The sequence below is a fragment of the Salvelinus fontinalis genome, chromosome 4 (assembly GCF_029448725.1).
Source record: "Salvelinus fontinalis isolate EN_2023a chromosome 4, ASM2944872v1, whole genome shotgun sequence".
Classification (NCBI taxonomy): Eukaryota; Metazoa; Chordata; class Actinopteri; order Salmoniformes; family Salmonidae; genus Salvelinus; species Salvelinus fontinalis.
The window spans coordinates 19,759,318-19,780,040 of NC_074668.1; the positions used below are offsets into that span (position 1 = coordinate 19,759,318).

At 42.2% G+C, this 20,723-nt stretch overlaps 2 protein-coding genes and 1 pseudogene across 5 annotated transcripts; 2 read left to right on the forward strand and 1 right to left on the reverse strand.

Annotated features, from left to right (window-relative positions):
• The first annotated feature begins 529 nt into the window (after positions 1–529).
• Positions 530–3,211, forward strand: LOC129853264 (UDP-glucuronosyltransferase 2A1-like; annotated as a pseudogene).
• zgc:152968 (uncharacterized protein LOC564848 homolog) lies at positions 2,648–12,144 on the reverse strand. 4 transcript variants are annotated; one of them, XM_055919115.1, is made up of 17 exons: positions 11,740–12,144; positions 10,616–10,716; positions 8,619–10,258; positions 8,436–8,534; positions 8,069–8,339; positions 7,614–7,807; positions 7,280–7,420; positions 7,040–7,154; positions 6,800–6,871; positions 6,515–6,658; positions 5,894–6,007; positions 5,750–5,823; positions 5,548–5,652; positions 5,274–5,389; positions 5,022–5,160; positions 4,704–4,824; positions 2,648–4,276 (listed from the first exon to the last, which is right to left on the reverse strand). In XM_055919115.1, exons 2-17 carry the CDS (start codon positions 10,656–10,658, stop codon positions 4,185–4,187), a joined length of 3,480 nt encoding a protein of 1,159 aa, XP_055775090.1. In that variant the 5' UTR covers positions 10,659–10,716; positions 11,740–12,144; the 3' UTR covers positions 2,648–4,184. The 4 variants fall into 4 exon arrangements, with proteins under 4 accessions (XP_055775090.1, XP_055775088.1, XP_055775091.1 ...); XM_055919113.1 differs by lacking the exon at positions 11,740–12,144 and having other exon boundaries at positions 10,616–11,088; XM_055919116.1 differs by lacking the exons at positions 6,515–6,658; positions 11,740–12,144 and having other exon boundaries at positions 10,616–11,088.
• poli (polymerase (DNA directed) iota) lies at positions 11,164–20,634 on the forward strand. The gene is made up of 10 exons (XM_055919121.1): positions 11,164–11,386; positions 16,860–16,994; positions 17,124–17,288; positions 17,473–17,619; positions 17,878–18,114; positions 18,299–18,477; positions 18,592–18,683; positions 18,778–18,911; positions 19,164–19,372; positions 19,517–20,634. The coding sequence occupies exons 1-10, from the start codon at positions 11,305–11,307 to the stop codon at positions 20,408–20,410; spliced, it is 2,274 nt and encodes a 757-aa protein (XP_055775096.1). The 5' UTR covers positions 11,164–11,304; the 3' UTR covers positions 20,411–20,634.
• Positions 20,635–20,723: the final 89 nt, after the last annotated feature.

The following is a 20,723-nucleotide window of genomic DNA, read 5'->3' on the forward strand; positions in this document are numbered from 1 at the left end:
ACCACAGCTTCCTAAAGGCTGGTATACACTGTCTATTCACCCAACCCTGACCCTGGGAGAACCCTGTGGCCCCACACTTAAACCAGCTACCTAATTTACCTGACGACTATGCTGCTACATCTCACTTGCTAAACAGAGATAGGGTCCTATAAAATAAACTATACTGTAGTTAGCGAGGAAGTTTACTTAGTTTAGAAATATCTATTCCCAATTGTAACAGTTTGTCACACGTAGTAGTAACACAAACATTTCAAATGATGACTTCTGTCCACTTTAATATTTGTATTACTTTGTTGACTTTCTCTGTTTGTTGACTCTGTTCAGATTTACAATGTAGGCTTTTACCTTTCACCCCCAAAGTCCACCGGTTTGCTCTTCTACCTGGTGGCATGAGATAAGATGAGTACTACTATGATTCAGAGTTCAAGTTCTTCAGTTAATGATTGCTTGACATAAATGACTAGTTTAAAAAGGATTGATTGTAGACACTGTCTACACACTCACCGTGAGGCTGGCAGAGAGCATAGCGGTTTAAATAATCATACAGTTATGTATCAAAGGGCGCGTAGACTGTGGAAACATATTAGTTTGGCACACTGAAGGCAGTCACTGGATCAACCTCAAGCCTGTATTGGAGACTCTGATAGACAGAGGACACAATGTTACAGTGCTGGTAAACAGTGCTTCTCTATACATGGACCCCACGGAACGCTCTCGCTTCAGCTACCAACCCTTCAATGGCTCAGTCTCTGTGGAGGCCTTGGAGGATTGCCTTGAGGAGTTCATACACTTTTCCATGTACGAGATGGACCACCTGTACTACTGGCAGATCCACTGGAGACTTTATGAACTCATACAAAGACAAATTCAGCTAAACATGCAGATTGTGGATGGACTGTTAAAGTCAGAGAGCGTCATGGAGAGACTGAGAGAGGCCAAGTATGAACTTCTATTAGCTGATCCCATTTGGCCTGGTAGTGAGCTGGTGGCAGAGATGCTGGGACTTCCTCTGGTGTACATGTTTCTCTATCGCCCACACCAGTGAGAGGCTCTGTGGGCAGCTTCCGGCCCACCATCCTAGTCCCTAGTGCCATGGTAAAATGAACAGGCAAAATGAGCTTTGCTGAGACTGATGAATTTCCTATTCTATGCATCGCAGGACATGACAATATACAGTCTTTGGCGTGATATAGATGACTACTACAGTGAGGCTATGGGTGAGCTGTTACAGTATCATTGGATGAGGTAGCCACATTTGATGATAACCACAGAATAACGTAGCATAGTGTATTTATTTATATTTAAATGTCGGTTCTAATGCAAATACTACTTACATTCTACTGATTTGTAGCCAACAACAGCTGGTGCGATGATAGGAAACGCCGATCTCTGGCTGATCCGTACATACTGGGACTTTGAGTACCTTTGAGTACCTTTCGGGGGGACCTTTCCTCCCAAATTTCAAGTTTGTTGGAGGAATCCACTGCAAGACCGCCAAGCTCTTACCAGAGGTAGGCTATGGCAAAAACACACTTACTTTAAATCAGTATCACTACAAAACATATTAAGTATATCAACATCAATCTGTCCTCACAGATATCCGTTTGTCTTCTCCGCAGCGTCTGTTGCATACACAATGTAATTCTAACTAAGGCTACATAGTACATTATGGTCATGTTTTAGCCATGTCATGTCATAGTCATGTCAATGTCATTACGCTCTGGATAAGAGCGTCTGCTAAATGATTCAAATGTAAATGTTTGAAACAGAGCAATACAAAGAGCTAGATATACAGTAGAGTTCTATTTATGGCTCTGTGGTGAAGTGAGAGGACTACTGTCCCATCAGGCCCTGGAGGAGTTTGTGCAGAGCTCTGGAGATCATAGCGTTGTTGTGTTCACTCTGGGGTCCATGATCAAGAACATGACCACAGAGCAGGCAGATATGATCGCCTCAGCCCTGGGACAGATACCACAGAAGGTCAGAGAGAACCTATAGACCTACTGTAGAGTCAGTCAAGCATATTTGTTCTATTACTGTTTCTTATTTATAGCAAACCAAGTAGACGTGTTGCATCTGTCTTGTGCAGCCTGTGTAACATACTTAAACAGTTCAATAAAAAATATAATAAAATATAAATAATAACATATAAATATGTCCCTGTCATGGCCAGATTCTGTGGAGGCACAGTGGGGAAAAACCTGAGACTCTGGCTCCCAACACCAGTTTACAACTGGATCCCACAGAACGACCTGCTGGGTAGCTATAGGTTTTTTATAACAAAGATAATAATTCATTATTATGCCTGTTTGGTATAGTGCATAAACCAATCTATTCACCAGTGTGATGTTGAACATGATTATTTGAGACTATCTTTGGAATATCTACATTTAGGAATACTTGTTTCTGTTCTATAAGGACACACAAAAACTAGAGCCTTCATCACCCATGGTGGAACCAATGGAATCTGAGGCTATTTACAATTGGGTTCCCATGGTGGGTATTCCTATGTTTGCTGACCAGCCAGACAATATGATCCATATGAAGGCCAAGGGAGCTGCTGTCATCATGGACTTCAACTCCATGCAAACCCGGGACCTTGTGGATGGACTCAATGTTGTGATCATTAACCCATCGTAAGTTGTCCTTATTTTCACAAACATTTATTTTGCTACAGAGTACAGAGTAAATTAGCAACTAGTTTTCTATCACATGAATACACATCTTTATTAAATATATTAAATAAATAGGAGGCTCTACGTATTCTAGGTCATCTGAGAATTGATCAACAGGTATAAGGAGAACGCCATGAGGCTGTCCAGAATCCATCATGACAGACCGATGAGTCTTAAGGATGAGGCATTGTTCTGGCTGGAGTTCACCATGAGAAACAGAGGGGACAGTATCCTGAGGGTCCAGGCCCACCAGCTCACCTGGTACCAGTACCACAGCCTGGATGTGCTGGCTCTGCTTCTGGCTGTCCTGCTGCTCCTAATCCTTCTCTTCATCAAAACAGGCCTCTTCTGCATCAGGAGTTGCTGTTATGGAACCAAGTTTAAAAGCAAGGCAGAGTGACAGCTTCAGCCATAGAAATACAATGAATAGACTGGACATCTCTATTCACATCAATTATGGCATAATGGGTAGACTGGAAGCCTTTCTGAGTGTACACGTAGGAGCAGGAAATAAAGGCAGTAAGTAAAAACATCAACATGTGTTGTGATTTGTTAAATCAACTTAACTGACATCACAAAAAATACATTCCATTGCATGAGCCACATCAGTTAGCACCATTTGAATGAACATTCTATATTACCATGGAAATGATTGCATAGCAATACCAGGCAGTGATTGAGAGTGTACCCATGAGTTTGTCAGTCAAATTGCCAGGGTTAGAGGTTCCTTGCCCATTCTGTCCATTACATTTTTTATGGGTTCAGCACCAGGCAATATTATTTCAATACTGTTACTTGACTTCCTTCCTCATCAGGGAGAAGTGATAGTCACCAAACGGAATTAGATTTTTTTTTTGTCTCATATTGTACATTCCATTTATTTTAGTTCATGTTTGCGTTCATTGCCTGGTTGTAGAGGAAATGACATAATTTGAACCTGTTCCTTCAAAAGAATGGTGGTGATAAATATTTATTGAAATAGTTTATCCTCAGTGACACTGTGGTTTTATATATCATCACATAACATCTGAAAGTGTTGAGGACTGTAGCTAGACTGGGGAGGGGTCCTGTTTCTTGCTCACATTGAGTTTATTGGATGTTGGACTTGACTCAGATCTCCTCAGGTGTCACACATAGCTATGAAACCCTAATGCTGCAGTTCCCATCAACCATGATCATAATAATATCCCACAACAGAGTTCTTTACTGTGCTTTTACTTTCAATATATATTATTCTTTCCCAGTGATGAGTGCATCCCCAAATCATAATTACATTGGCATAAGAGACTGAGAAGCATAACATAATTGAACAAAGATTAAACAAAAATGAATTCCATCAAAAAACTCAAATGTACATAACAAATATAATTTTAGTCCCTCTCCAAGCCTACCCAGACCATTTGAAGAAATGAGCCAACAACACTTCACCTTTATACAAATAAGTGACATTTTAACATACATCTGTGATTTCATGAATAACGAAGGTGGGCGATGGCAGATTTATTCAGATCACCATCGTTTAGTTTTGCCATCTTCTTTGACCTTCCACAGCATAAGCTCCATACAGGCAGCAGCATCTTCTGCTGAGTCATGGCCACCCACTGGAAGAGACAGGAACAATGCCATACACACTGTTACTGCAAGACTAATGTAGGCCTGGCCTGTAATATATATATATATATATATATATAACATGTATCGGAAAGCCTTGGATCAGAAATGATTCTCACATTAGTGGATACATTTTTTAGGACTGTAGCCTCCTACACACCACAAAATATTTTCGCTCAGATTTTCCTTCTCACCTGCAACGTCCCTTTTTATTAGTGTTCTAAGAACATTTTTTTAAATGTAGTGAATGGATAGAATTGGAATTGTGAAATATTTTTCATTAAAAACATTCATGCAACATGTCTCCCTGATTTCACCATGATCAGTTTGACAGTAAAAAAAAAAAAAAAAAAACTTTAATGACACACAGTAGATGGACATCCTCCCCACTGCCAGACTTGTTTGTGTTTGACCCACCACTCTCCTGGATGATCCTCCTGAGGTAGTCTGCTGTCAGATTGTGGAGGGTCATCTTATGAGGCAGGCCCAGGCGGTGGGGGAACGACACAGAGGTGTCCACCACGGTGCCATGGAGCAGCTGAGACAGGCAAGGTGACAAACTTTATGGGCCAGTTTCCCAGACACAGATTAGGCCTAGTCAGGACTATAAAAGCATGCTCTAAGAAGATTGTAGTAATGTTTTATCTGATGTATCGAAAAAAATATGTGACTGATAGACTTTCCATATCAGTGTCCATTCACTAAGAAATAGTTAAATAATGCAGCGCAACTCACCTTCAGTGCACAGAGGTCAGATTCCAAGCCGTAGCCGATCAGTATAGTCTCTGCACTGACAAAGCTCAGTAGAGTCTCCTGAACATCTCGGATGGACGAGCTTGTTCCTTTCACATCAGCTTCATTGATGCCTGAAAACCTGAGGAAAAGAGAGCAATAATGACTTCCATGCCATCCTTGTCTAAAATACTGGATTAAATAAAGCAGTCTGTCAAGATTCAATATTAATTATGGAGTGTTATGTGGCCTTACCTGGTGTTGTAGTCAATGACGTCATTATCAGGTTTCACAAAGGTGTCATAGATGACCTGCAAACTGGAGTTAACAACAGTCACTCTGGCCAGCTCTAGACCTTGAGTGGTATAGCACTGAAGAAAAATAAATGTATTAGTCATACAATAGACTTTACCAGATCACTAGTGTGGCAGTGTGGACATTGATATTCAAAACACACTGACCCAACCTTAATTGGCATGTCATGCAAAATGTTGCCTATGAATTCCGTAACGTGACTGTTGAATCTCACCATTTCACAGTCGACTGAGAACACACCCGGGCATCCCTTGTCAGAGGCAGGCCTAGGAAGGGTACTGACAAAGCCATCCAGGCTAACTGCATCATGGACATGCAGCTGAGGGGGGAGATATATGTGAGCAATACAAAATGTTTCCTGACATCTTTGAAGGGTCTTAAGGAAAATAAATGTGATGCACCAGTCATCTTCTTACCTTGAAGACTTGGCATCCAGGGCACCCAGCCACACCTTCACAGCAGCTGTAGCGGGTTTCCACTCCACCTGGAACTGTACAGTAATAGCAAGTTATTAAATATCTGTACTCAGACATTTAGAACATACCATAACGTCCTCTCACCCTTCTTCTCAACTCCTTTCCCATAGTGGTAGTTGCACTCCTCCTTGCGAGTGTGCTTTCCCACTTGGTTCACAGAGTAAGTGGCCCCACACCGACAGCAAATCCTCTTCAAAGCTTTTTCCCCCCAGAAAAATAAACAAAAACACAAGTTTTCAATTCAGGAGTTAAACAGAGGCCTGAAAGCAAAGACATTATAAAGCTGGAGTATGCCCTCTTCTGGAATGATGAAAAGAACATGAAGAACAGGCCCATGTTGACTACAATACCCAAGGTAGACCAGTCCTAGGGAAATTACTCATACCACAGCCCATTGCCCTAAAATTTAAATATGAACCGTTGAAGCCAGTTCCACTGCTTTCTTTCATTGTTCCCCTCTAATCAGGGACTGATTCAGAACTGGGACACCAGGTGGGTGCAATTAATTATCAGCAACAGAGAAACAGTACTCTGGACCTCCAGGGTTGGATTTGAATAACCCTGGCCTATTGATGTATTGCTTGTAGCAAGTATGTAAAATACATGCTTATGACTAAATGTCACATTCCAAGAGGTACATTTTTACATTTGGTCATTACTCAGCAATATAGACCTGAACAATGCAGTGCTTCATACGGTACTCACAATCAGTGATTGCCTTTTTATAGTCTTCACGGTACAGTATGGCACTGCCAGATTTCTCTGGGTGCTGAAGAGGATAGTTATTCTCCGTCAATATCTCCTCTGACAGAATGTACTCCTTCAAACTGTCATACAATGCAACATCTCCTTCAGCAGAAAATGAATAGGAAAGCTAAATGAGTCATGGAAGTGTCAGAAAAGCAATCAAGATGTTGATATGACGCATAGCATAACTTAGAAAAAAATCTTATCCTTTAATGAAAATGTGTGTTGAGGAATGCATGATACCATTTGCCCAAAGTGCTTTTTCATTGAGTGGAATATTTCCTTTGGACAGCTGGACATTAGTTTCATTTCCAGCTGCAAAAGAACAGACAAGAAACAATTCAACTTGAGTTGCGAAGCCCAAAATGTCCTTTGTTTGCATCGTTGTCCCACCACAAGATATTTAACAATATATTATCATACTATTGCGAGTAATCAAAAAGCAATTTAGAATACATTCACTCAGTTGCTGTAGATTCCCACCTTTGACAGAGACGGTGCTCTGGTTCTTCAGCCTCTTCAGTGCATTCACTGCAACACTCAGATACTTGAGTTTGTTGATGCTGCGATCATACACAGTCTTCTCCTCAGCAAGAGCCTAAAGTATAAATCACACCGTCACAGCTTCCAACATAAAACAATAGGTCATGGCAACAACATGTATGACAATTCCCATTTAATATAATCATGGCTAATATAAATGTTGACTGCTCTGGGACAAACCTTTTCAAAAGCATCTTGTACAGTGACGGACGTTTTGAGGAATTCCTCTACAAACAGGTTTACATAGCGCTGCCGTACGTCATGTGGGACTTTGGCGCTGACCTCAGGACGCGTCTTGGCTTTTCGTTTGGTAGGAATGGGCTGGGAGGACAAACACAAAGTAAGGATTTTTTACTTGAGAAACAAAACAAAAATTACCTTGCCATGCAGTTTTTTAGAAAACATGAATGCAAGCTCTAATGAAAATAATCTGCTCAGTAATGTGCGACTGTGTCAATACAAAGAAAACCACTAAAGCCATTTCATTCCACCTCTAAATTTTGTTGGTACTCACCTTAGCAGGGATATAGGCAGTAGGCTGAGGTTGTACAGGAACAGGGGTAACTGGAGTATGGACCGGGGTATGGACTGGTGTGACTGGAGAATTAGCTGAAGTGATGGGCAGAGTGTAGCTTCCCTCTGGGAGGATGAAGTGCAGGTTGTTGCCCACCTGGATGGCTGTTCCCACAGGTATGACGTTCACACAGGCTAGCAGGGAAAATATATAACCAATAACTTAGCATCATGTACAGATGGAAATAAGATGCATTTAATATAGATTAAATCTTCTGATGCATAACAGACAAAATATGTACAATAGGATATACATGCCAACTGACTGGAGGAGTGCATTTTCACCTCAACATCACCCTGTTGTACTTTATCATTTACAACTTCAAATTGCAGTGGTTGGTACATTCCTCACACATACAAAAGTATAGTTTACACATTAAAGTTATGGACTCTTACAGTTTTGCATAGTAGTTTGGTGAGTTGGCTGGTGAATGAGGTATTGAACTGGATGGTGGGTGGCCTGATGACTGGCCTGATGAGCAGGAGAAGGCAGCATCACCATTTTTCTCTGTGCGTTGGAGGAGATGAACGCCTGGCCTCCTTTCAGAGCAGCGGACAAAACGGAGGCCCTCTGCTGCAGTTGATGGATCTTCGAGGGGTTGGACAACTGGGGGGCTCCTCCTCGGAAAGGAACGATCACCTGGGCTTTGCTTTTGCCCACCGGTGGCTATAGGACAGGAAGGCAGTCAATTACAATAAGAAAAGTTTCATAATCACAGTTAATAAAGTCAGTCATATGCTTGATATGCCTTCAATAGTGTACCTCAGTATATCTGGACACATGGGCCACCCTCTTCCTGGGTCCTGGCAACGGTTTGGGTTTCACTGCTAACCCTGGTGTCTCCACATCCACAGCTCCTACCTAAAACACACAATGAGAACATTTTCCTATCTCCATTATACTGTACAACTATCCCACCCAATGTGTGTGTTTGCATGCACTTACAGGTGTACAAGCCTGGTCTGTCGATCCCTCATCACCCTTGTTGGCTTCCTCCATGAAGATACGATAGCATTCCTCCATTGTGTCACTATCAGATAACTCTGAATACTCGAGCTCCTCAGAACTTGAATCAATAACAATGTGTTCATTCATTGCTTCCACAGTAGGCTGCTCAAAAGGAGCAGATTGTAGTTCTACTCCATTAGTCCCTGACGTAGTTGGCCCATATAACAGCTGGCATTGGGTGAAACCCACGGTATTGGCCGCTTGCTCTACAAAATTTGCTACCGGAACTGGACTAGGCAGGGCAAAATCAAGCCCTGGCGCTTGGCCTGGTATTTTCTGCAGACATGGCACTGATGATACACTTTGTACAGGTGACCAGTAACTCTGAGCAGAGCTCTGTGCTACTGGCTGCTCACTTCTCTGGGTCTCAATGGGGAGTTTATGGGGGGAGGAGACAGAGGGAGGGACTAAAACATTATGAGGTAGTGAAGATATATGTCCATATGAGACTTCATTGGGTTGAAGATGGTTACTGTTCTCAACACAGTTGTAGGCAAGCTCACGTTCAAGCAATCCAGGTTCTGCCATCAGTAAGTTGACATCAGTCGTAACTGGCTCATTATGGTGACGTGTCTGTAAGGATGATAGACTCATTTTGAGAGACACAGATTCTGGGACACAATTGCTTTCCGCAGTGGCTTCAGCCTCTTGGTAACAAACTATCCTCTCACTTTCACTCCTCAGGTTTTCCAAGCATTTGGACAAGTCATCAAATACACTCTCAGCACTGGGTTCACCTTCATTTTCCCGACTAGCGGAAACACTAGATAGGCCATAAGTGTTGAGGTTATCATCTTTCACAATCTCAGACACTGCAGGTGGGGATAGGACTTCGACTACTTCAGGACCAGGAGTGGACACAGGAAGTGGAATACTAAGTGGAGCATGAGCCACAGTAGGAACAAAAACAGTGTGGACTTCCTCTTTGATTTCCTGTGATTGGTTTGTGGTGATCTTACAGGGCTTCTGAGCCCGACACTTCTTTATATCGCTCTCCAGAGGTGGAATATCAATGATGAGGACCCCTTCTTCTTCTTCAGAGTCATCAACTAACTTGTTACTACTAGCTGGTGAGGCAGTGAACTCTTGAGAAGGTGGCTTAGTTTGGTCCTCCTTACAAACATTCTCTCTCGTCCTCTTCACACATTGCCCACTTCTCACTTTCTGCTCATTACCTGGTTTGTACTCAGAACAACCACTAGATCGCAAAGAAGCTGAGAAGTTGGACAAGGGGTCGTATTCCAAATCAGTCCTGGGTTTGGAATTGTCAACCACATACTTCCTCCGGGCAGGAGAATAGACTGTAGTTGACTGCCTGTGTTTAGACTTTACGCTATTTCCATTCAGATCTTTACCTGGTGTTTCAGATTTGGCAATCAAGACTTTCTTGGACCCTGTTCTTTCACTGTCCACCTGCACAGTTTGGTAACGAGATAATCTCCTTTGCTCCTTCTCAACCTCATTCTTCACAGTCTCAATTTCTTTGTTGATCCTCTCCAACTCCAAAAGGCAAGGGTCTTTGGCTTCATTGACCTGTGGGGCTCCATTGATGGAAGTGGAATGAGTTTTCCAAACACCTGTTCATGAAGATAAAGTAAATAGAAAACTGATGTCATTAAGAAGATCAAACGATGCAAATTACTACACACATGCCATACTATTGTTCCAAAGTGAAAAAAAAAAAATGCAGCCACCATAATTCCTTACAACATGGTCAGGGCAGGTTGATGCACTGCAATTAGGTTATAGGCCGACTTGAAAATAAGTAATCCGGTTTCAAATTGATGGGCTACTGCCAATATCCACTTGAGAATGTAATATGGCAATTAACGAGTATACCTTTTTGGAAAACTATGGCAAAACTAAAGGCAAGCTGAAGATAAAATTCTAAGGGGAATTTGTATGTAAATGAATTACAATAAAACCAGACTGACCTGCTGCTGTTACCGGTGAGCCATACAGGGTGTTGTCAAACATTCCTCGCTCGTCTTTGTCATGCTTGTACAGACAGTGGGGCCGCTTACAGTGGTCACGTCTGAAAAATGGACAGTCTATTTCAGCGAAGAACCCAATGGAAGACAACATCGACTAATTATAATTTCTGTACTCCGGCTATATTTAATAATATTTATTCACGCGTGGACGCTTTCTATCAATTGTCCACTCACAACACTATGCACCTGTCATGACGTCAGTGTTACGTGAGTTTTATAGCATCAGTCGTGGCGCGGGACATTCTGTCAAAAAAATTATAGTGGACTGCCATGCGCAATCATTTAAATTCATGATGATGATGATCATGTGAAATAAGTTCGCGTTGGTAAAGAGTCAAGCTAGCACATTTGAAATGAATTGACAGGGAATCCACCTGAAATTGATAAAGCTCTCCCCAGGCCTAAAATACAAATATGCCTAGTGGCTGGTGCCACCCAGTGGCTGTGCCTGTCTGCTACTCTGGAAGTACTTCAGAACTGTAGGTGGTGCAAATGCGCTTGTTGCTGCTCAAGCCAACGAACCCAGAATCAGAAGAAGACATCCAAGAGACGTTCGTGTGTTGCATGAAAAATCGAAACAACACTTATTCATATGTTTGAGTACATCAGAATGTTCTTGTTGTTTAGAAATGGACGTGGGTGATGAGGACATTGAGGATGAAACTGACTGGAACAGCATTTGCTTGGACTTTGTTCAACCCCCCCATGTTGGTAAGAAAACACAAGTGACACCAAATGACGGAAGCAAATTGCTTTGCCAACATTGCATGTTAAGTGTAGTGAAAAATACGTGTGTAATGCTATACTCCGTGTGTAAACAGTGGTTGCCTACCTTTTGCGGTTACTGTACCACTCCTTGGTCATGACTCTGTTCTACTACATTAACGTTTACAAGAGTCAATGGGCGAAGGCGTGTTCTGTAGGGGGAAGTTTTGTTAAGAGCCCTGATGCTCGATTTGAACATTAACATGCATCGCTTGCACTACGGTTTTGGAAACATAACGGACCTTACTTCATATCAGCGAGAATAAAACAAATTAAAAACAGGTTAAATTGATACACACCTTGTTAGTGTTCCTGTAACAGTATAACTTTAAACCGTCCCCTCGCCCCGACAAGGGCGCGAACCAGGGACCCTCTGCACACATCAGCAACTGACACCCATGAAGCGTCGTTACCCATCGCTCCACAAAAGCCGCGGCCTTTGCAGAGCAAGGGGAAACCCTACTTAAGTCTCAGAGCAAGTGACGTAACTGATTGAAATGCTACTAGCGCGCACCCGCTAACTAACTAGCCATTTCACATCCGTTACACTCACCCCCCTTTCAACCTCCTCCTTTTTCCGCAGCAACCAGTGATCCGGGTCACGGCACCAATGTAACAGTATAACTTTAAACCGTCCCCTCGCCCCGACACGGGCGCGAACCAGGGACCCTCTGCACACATCAGCAACTGACACCCACGAAGCGTCGTTACCCATCGCTCCACAAAAGCCAGAGCAAGGGGAAACCCTACTTAAGTCTCAGAGCAAGTGAAGTAACTGATTGAAATGCTACTAGCGCGTACCCGCTAACTAACTAGCCATTTCACATCCGTTACACTCCCACACGGCAACATATCCATGTTACAGCGCTTGTTTACGGAAAACAGACGGAAGACGAGGCTATTTAGCAATTAACTATCTAGCATGCTCTGAACACCTGTGTGTAAGTGTAACTCGAGAAGTGTAGCGGAAGAGTAGTTTCCTCGTATGGAGCCACTCATAGCTGTATGGATCTGTGCAAAACTGCTACAGTAAGTGTATATATTTTTTCGAATCATTTTTTATCGCTGATGAAAGATAATGGCCATATGTTTCGGAAGCCATATTGCAATAAATTATTATTTACGTTTCTAAACGTTAAAACACAGCGTCAATATTGTAATTCACACGAGGCGGTCGTGGGTGAAGCTAATGGCTGAGAACCTTAGGGAGAAGGCAGAATGTCGCCTAGAGTTTGAGAGCTACTGTACCACCAACTGGATTTTGCTCTGCCCAGACTACCCTAGTCCAGTGGTTCCCAACCTTTTTTGCTTACTGTACAACCAACTAAATGTTGATCTGGCTAGAGTACCCTAACCCAGTGGTTCTAGAAACATAAAGCCCTTTACTTTCATATCACATAAAAAATAATTACACACTTACTGTCACTGTTTTACCAGTTGCAGCCAAAAGTATTTTTCAGTGACAACACGTTTCTGGAGGCCTTCCATTACACACAGGTGTTCAGAGCCTGCGAGATAGCGAATTGGCACAGGTGGTCCCTCTTTCTTCTGTCTTCCATAAACACACACTGTAAGTTGGAGATATGGTCACGTGGGAACATTAACTCTATAAACAGTGGCGGACTTAGTGTTTTCGGGGCCCCAGGCAGATGCTAGTTTTAGCCCCCCCAGACCCCCCCCCCCCCCCCCCCCCCCCTGATTTTTATTTTATTTAAATGGGTCTTATAGTAAAAATGTATTACCTTTAAATGTGCCATGAACACACAAAAATCCTAACTGGTTATCTGATTGTCAAACAAATCACTTCACAAAGTAGGTTACCTTCGTACGTTCATCCAAAAGAATTCCAGGATGCGAAAAGTGCACTGTGCACCCGCCAACTTTCCTTCACTCATGCGAGTGGTTGAAACTATCTCACCGGAGAAAGCATCCGAGCAAGGGAAACAGTGCCCCGCTGTCTTACTAAATGTATCTGACGCTGTCTGGCAAAAAAAATAGTATGATATGTCATACTCTTTTTGGCCAGACAGCATCAGATACATGGGCTACACATATGTTGTTCTTAACTGACTTGCCTAGTTAAATAAAGGTTAAATAACATTTTTAAAAATCATGTCCTCTGCCTCAATGAAGATGGCAGTAATATCAGCAGCACCTGTCTTTTTACTAAAGAAATGCGTATTGTATCCCCATAGAGTCTAAGGGCCCGAGGCTGGGTTTCTACTAAACTACCTGGTCGAGAACCAGTGTTCCCTAATACGGGCAAGCCTTTGGGAAGTTGTTGAAAAATGGCTAAATAGGGGTGGAGACCCGGTGTAAATCAGTGACGTCTCGGTACACATCAAACCAATCAAATGCCTTGCTTGGGCGGAGCTCCAATAGTGTTCACTAGATTAATGTCGTAGGTGCAACAGTGCCTGACCATTCTTTGGTGAGGATGGCCAGGAAATCGCTGATTTAAAACCCCATAAAAATATGTTGATGTATGCAATTTTATGTATAGAGCACATCACTCTAGTGTCTAATTGGTATATTGTAATTACTTCGCCACCATGGCCTATTTATTGCCTTACCTTCCTTTTCTTACATCATTTGCACAGACTGTATATAGATTTTCTTCAACTGTATTAATAACTGTATGTTTGTTTTACTCCATGTGTAACTTGTGTTGTTGTATGTGTCGAACTGCTTTGCTTTATTCTTGGCCAGGTCGCAGTTGTAAATGAGAACTTGTTCTCAACTTGCCTACCTGGCTAAATAAAGGTGAAATAAAAATACATTTAAAAAATTCGAACAAAACAGAATTATGTTTTTCTTCCAGGCTTTCTTCCATTTTCTGCAATGTTGCAAACTAGCATACAGAACTACTCTCTGCAAAATGTCTCCTTCCCTGTCTGAAAACGGTGGCGAACATAACACGTAGCACCAATGGGCATGGGGGGAGAGGGTTCTTGAACCGTAAAATCCTATCAAAAATCTTGCCGCTGGAAGCCAGCGAACCATTCAAAACGTTTTTGCAAGAAAAAATTATCCAGACCTCCAAAGGAGGTGTGGCAAAGCGAGACGACTACTACTAAGCTAACATATGGAATTGTTTTAAGATGGTCATAGCAAGGATATTTTGGCTATTTGATTTTAGGACCCCTGTAGGTATAAAAAAATGTTTTTTTAAATAATATTTTTTTATGTCTCGAGTGGAGTATTATTATTATATATATATTTTTAGGCTCAGCTCATGAGGCCCCTTGATGTGAGGCCTGAGGCAATTGCCTCTTCTGCCAAATAGTAAGTCCGCCAGTGCCTCTAAAGATGTGTATCAATTTAACGTTTTGTTTTTTCTCCCTGATATGAAAGATGAGGTTCTTATTAGAGGTCGACCGATTATGATTTTTCAACGCCGATACCGATTATTGGAAGACCAAAAAAAGCCGATACCGAATAATCGGACGATTATTATTTATTTATTTGTAATAATGACAATTACAACAATACTGAATGAACACTTATTTTAACTTAATATAATACATCAATAAAATCAATTTAGCCTCAAATAAATAATGAAACGTGTTCAATTTGGTTTAAATAATGCAAAAACAAAGTTTTGGAGAAGAAAGTAAAAGTGCAATATGTGCCATGTAAGAAAGCTAACGTTTAAGTTCCTTGCTCAAAACATGAGAACGTATGAAAGCTGGTGGTTCCTTTTAACATGATTCTTCAATATTCCCAGGTAAGAAGTTTTAGGTTGTAGTTATTATAGGAATTATAGGACTATTTCTCTCTATACGATTTGTATTTCATATACCTTGGACTATTGGATGTTCTTATAGGCACTTTAGTATTGCCAGTGTAGCAGTATAGCTACCTGGGCTCGAACCAGGAACACATTGACAACAGCCACGCTCTAAGCAGCGTTACCCATGCAGAGCATGGGGAACAACTACTCCAAGTCTCAGAGTGAGTGACGTTTGAAACGCTATTAGCGCTCACCCCGCTAACTAGCTAGCCATTTCACATCGGTTACACCAGCCTAATCTCGGGAGTTGATAGGCTTGAAGTCATAAACAGCGCAATGCTTGAAGCATTGCGAAGAGCTGCTGGCGAAATGCACGAAAGTGCTGTTTGAATGAATGCTTACGAGTCTGCTGGTGCCTACCATCGCTCAGTCAGACTGCTCTATCAAATCATAGACTTAATTATAACATAATAACACACAGAAATAGATAAACTATAATTTTATAATAGATAATCTATAATTTTGAAAACAAAAGGTTTATTCTTTCAGTGAAATACGGAACCGTTCCGTATTTTATCTAACGGTTGGCATCCCTAAATCTAAATATTGCTGTTACATTGGACAACCTTCAATGTTATGTCAAAATTACGTAAAATTCTGGCAAATTAGTTCGCAATGAGCCAGGCGGCACAAACTGTTGCATATACCCTGACTCTGCGTGCAATGATCGCAAGAGAAGTGACACAATTTCACCTGGTTAATATTGCCTGCTAACCTGGATTTATTTTAGCTAAATATGCAGGTTTAAAAAATATATACTTCTGTGTATTGATTTTAAGAAAGGCATTGATGTTTATGGTAAGGTACACGTTGGAGCAACGACAGTCCTTTTTCGCGAAAGCGCACCGCATCGATTATATGCAACGCAGGACACGCTAGATAAACTAGTAATATCATCAACCATGTGTAGTTAACTAGTGATTATGATTGATTGATTGTTTTTTATAAGATAAGTTTAATGCTAGCTAGCTACTTACCTTGGCTTCTTACTGCATTCGCGTAACAGGCAGGCTCCTCATGAGGCAGGTGGTTAGAGCGTTGGACTAGTTAACCGTAAGATTGCAAGATTGAATCCCTGAGCTGACAAGGTAAAAATCTGTCGTTCTGCCCCTGAACAAGTTAGTTAACCCACCGCTCCTAGGCCGTCATTGAAAATAAGAATGTGTTCTTAACTGACTTGCCTAGTTAAATAAAGGTGTAAAAAAAAAAACATCCAAAAATCGGCATCCAAAAATACCGATTTCCGATTGTTATGAAAACTTGAAATCGGCCCCAATTAATCGGCCATTCCGATTAATCGGTCGACCTCTAGTTCTTATGCTTCCAAAACTGACCGCAAGCAGTGCGTGTTAATGCTCAGACATAGCATCTGGGCTCTTAACAAAACTTCCCTGTACCGAAGACGCATTCGTCCAATGACTTGTGTAAAGTAATAGAACTGGGAGTCATGATCAAGGGCTAGGAGTACCCCTGAAGTACCCCCTCGTGCATTTTACCAGTAGGTCTCATGAGTCTTCTCAAGTACCCCCTGTGGATAGGCTGAGGACCCCTGGTTGGGAACCACTGGTGTAGTAGCTCTTTCACCTGTAATTGTTCTCACTATGAAACTGCACTTATCTCTTTCAGTGATCCATGGGGGCAAATATTGCAGTAAGGTACCTGTACCACCAGTACAGAGAGTCATCCTGCATTTTGACCTGGACTGTTTCTATGCCCAGGTTGAAATGATCCGCAACCCAGCATTGCGGAATGTGCCTTTAGGTGATTTATTTTACATACTATTTCTATTTCGTCTCCTATTCTTTGTGTCTAAGCATTTTACTGTATTGTTTTTCATCATGTTAATGGAAGCACTGGTTGTATAACAACTTCTCTCTGGACTCCTTGTAGGTATTCAACAAAAGTACATCATCGTCACCTGTAACTACGTGGCCAGGGACCTTGGTGTGACAAAGCTGATGTTAGTGACGGATGCCAAAGAGAAGTGTCCTCAGCTCGTGCTGGTCAAGGGAGAGGACCTGACACACTACAGAGAGACATCTTACAAAGTCACAGGTAATCAACTCAGTAACTCTTGAAAGGAGTTAACCACCACAAACAGCTAGAACAGTGATGATCTCACAAACATCAGATAAATTATTTTTATAGCCACAGTGTTACGCTCTAATGAATTCTACCTTACTATCAGTTTTTTCTTATGGAAAAACTCTCACCTGTCTCTGTGCTTTCCTCCATTTAGAGTTGCTGATGTCGTTCTGTCCATTAGTAGAACGGCTGGGGTTTGATGAGAACTTCATGGACATCACAGAGATGGTGGAGAGGAGGATAGAACAGACCCCAGAGTCTGCTCACTATTCATACGAAGGCCACGTTTACAATCTTGACAGTGAGTAGCATAAGGTCTAGCAGCATTCAGACTGGGGACTTATGAAACCAGGATATGGGTTGTGAAACAACCTGTAAAGCTAAATGTATAAACATTTGCATTGCACTTTCAGTTTCCTACATTTAGAGCCACTGTGGGTTTGGATTCTTAACCTTAGCCTTTAGTTATAAGAAATTCCATGTCTACATACTAGCAATCAGGTTGAGATGATGGGAAATTTAACTGTGAATTGTGTATCTTTCTGTTTTGTCTACTCAGCCTCAGATGCCAAAGTCATGGTACACCCTAGACTAGCGGTGGGCTCACGTATCGCAGCTGAACTGAGAGCAGAGATCCACAGCAAGCTGGGCCTCACTGGCTGTGCGGGCATTGCTACCAGTAAGCTGCTGGCCAAACTGGTGGCGGGCGCCTTCAAGCCAAATCAACAAACCACACTTTTGCCAGAGAGTGTGAAAGACATTATGGGCAGTCTAAATGGTTTACGTAAAGTACCAGGTATAGATTTACGCTTTATTCCTAATTTGACACTCAGCAAGTTATCCAAGTCACTACATGAAGTAGAGTGTAGTGGTAGATTATCCAACCTGTTGTAGATCCATGTAGCCCCAGCCGTAATCACCTCTGTAGCTGTTGTCATGCTATTCAGTGCTTTACCTTTACCCATTATGGCACATTTCAGGAGTAGGCCACCAGACTGCTAAGAGGCTTCAGGCCCTGGGATTGGTTAGTGTGCAGGACCTGCAGCTCTTTCCATTGGCTGACCTGGTGAGGGAGTTTGGAGTTTCCACTGCTCAGCGTCTCCAGAACCTGGCTTTGGGCATCGATGACACTCCAGTCACCCCCACTGGTGCTCCACAGGTGTGAGATGAAAACTGATCAATACAATAATCATTTTTCAGCTAATACTGTTACAGTGCACATATTGATAATGTCTTTCTGTATTTTTTCTCCTTGTCTTCATAACATACCAAGTCTCTTAGCGATGAAGACTCCTTCAAGAAAATGTCCTCAACCAATGAAGTTTGGCAAAAGGTTAAAGATCTGTTGAGTAGCATTTTAGACAGGTAATCATAAGGTTTGAATTGCAAGGTGCAGAAATGGTTGAATCTCTAAATAGTGCTTCTGCTCTTAAGTTTAACTAAGCTGTCTTGGTTTTAGGATGCATAAAGATGGCAGGCAGCCTTTGACCCTTCGACTGACCATCAGGCGTTACTCTGCAACCAACAAGTGGTTCAGCCGGGAGAGTAGGCAGTGTCCCATCCCCAAACACATTGGGCAAAAGATAACCTCTGGTACCTGTTAAATCATTCTCACACTTATGGAGTATATTTTGTCTGCAAGTCATTAGGAATTGAAACGGCCAATGTACTGCCAATGGCTTTATCAAATATGCAGTAGCTATTGTTTTTTACCTACTGTACTGTGTATCTACATTTTAACTGTACATTAATTTCTAAGTATGGATTTCACAGATCTTGAATGGTAGATCAGTTACTGTGCATTTAGCAGCTAACACCACTTAAATCTGCTGTGTTATTTGTCAGGCAACTGTGATGCCTTGGCCCAGCTGGTCACCATGGCCATGAAGCTCTTCCACAAGATGGTGGACACCAACACAGCCTTCCACCTCACCCTCCTCAATGTGTGCTTCAGTAACCTGCAGGCCAAGTGTGCTGCTGTCAGCAAGGGATCCATCGCCTCCTTCTTCACACACAGATCTCCTGAGAAAACACAGGCCTCCTCTCGGTGCCAGGTAAGAAGACATGTGGATGTCACCCATTAGAAGTAAACTAGTATCTCTGTCTCAGGCTTTACCCTGCCATGTGTACTCCTTATGTGTCATCTTTAGAATTCTGAAAATGTGCATCCTTTCTCTTTCTCTCTCCTTCCCCTCTAGGAGGATCTGTCTCAAAGTGTGCTTGGTAACTTCAGGGGACAGGTTGGATCTGATGTTGAAGGTAAGACAGAGGAGTTGACTGGTCAGGATGCATCACACTGGATACCAGACATACCTAGCAACCTTAAGATCAAGCCTTACACACAGTCAACAATGCATAGCCCTGAGGCCTCCCAGCAGCGGCCTATGGTGGGTGAGTGCTGCATAGGTGGAACAGTAGATGAGAAAAGGACCAACAGCCCTGGGATGACAGATGTTCCTCCGTTGCCCCCCAACATTGACCCTGAGGTGTTTAGACTCCTGCCTGAGGACATCCAGAAGGAATTGTTATCAGCTGCCTACCCAGAGACCGCCCATGGCCTCCACAGCCATAGCACTCAGTCCGTCAGACCCACAATATCTGATCCAGCAGACAGAGCCCACTCATCTCACCACAACCATTCAGAACAGCCTGCCTCTCTCTCTCAGCCTGCTGCATGCAAACTTAATGACTCATTTCACAGCACTCGCATAGACCTAAGAGAAACTGGGAAGGGCTTTGACAGACAGCCCAATGCACCGACAACCAACAACCAACAAGAACACACAGTCTCCTCCCTGCAGTATTCACTCACTGACCTCTTGGAGGAGGGAAACTCCTGTACAGGCCTTGTGTCACAGAGGCAGTCGGCTGACTGTGGTTTCCCAGGAAACGTGGACCCCAAGGTGTTCTCAGAACTACCACCAGAGGTTCAGAGAGAGCTACTGTCTGAGTGGAGACAACAGATACCTGTCCTTAAGATTTCCTCTTTGAAAAAACAGAGCAAAAGCCCCCTGGCCAGAGAGAAGAAGGCTCCAGCTAAAAGCAGTCAGGCTAATGACTTATTGAAGTATTTCAAACCCAGCTCAGGTTAGAATGTGTCCGTTATATCAAAGGTCACTATGTGGTGATTAAGAATTTGGACAAATATTCAAATCATTCTCTTTTATTTTTAGGATGTTCAGCAAGTGAGATTCATACAGTTATTTTAGTCAATGAAAATTGAATGTTAAAATATACATTTTTTCAATCTGTGTTTTACATTTTGTAAGCATATGGTAATGTTCCAAGAAATATGTAAATAAAGATAATTTCTTTATTTTATTGTACAGTTTTAAATTGATAAACTTTGGAATTAGTTTGCATAACATGTGATGTTTGCTGTTTAAGCCAGAGCCTTAAAACGTG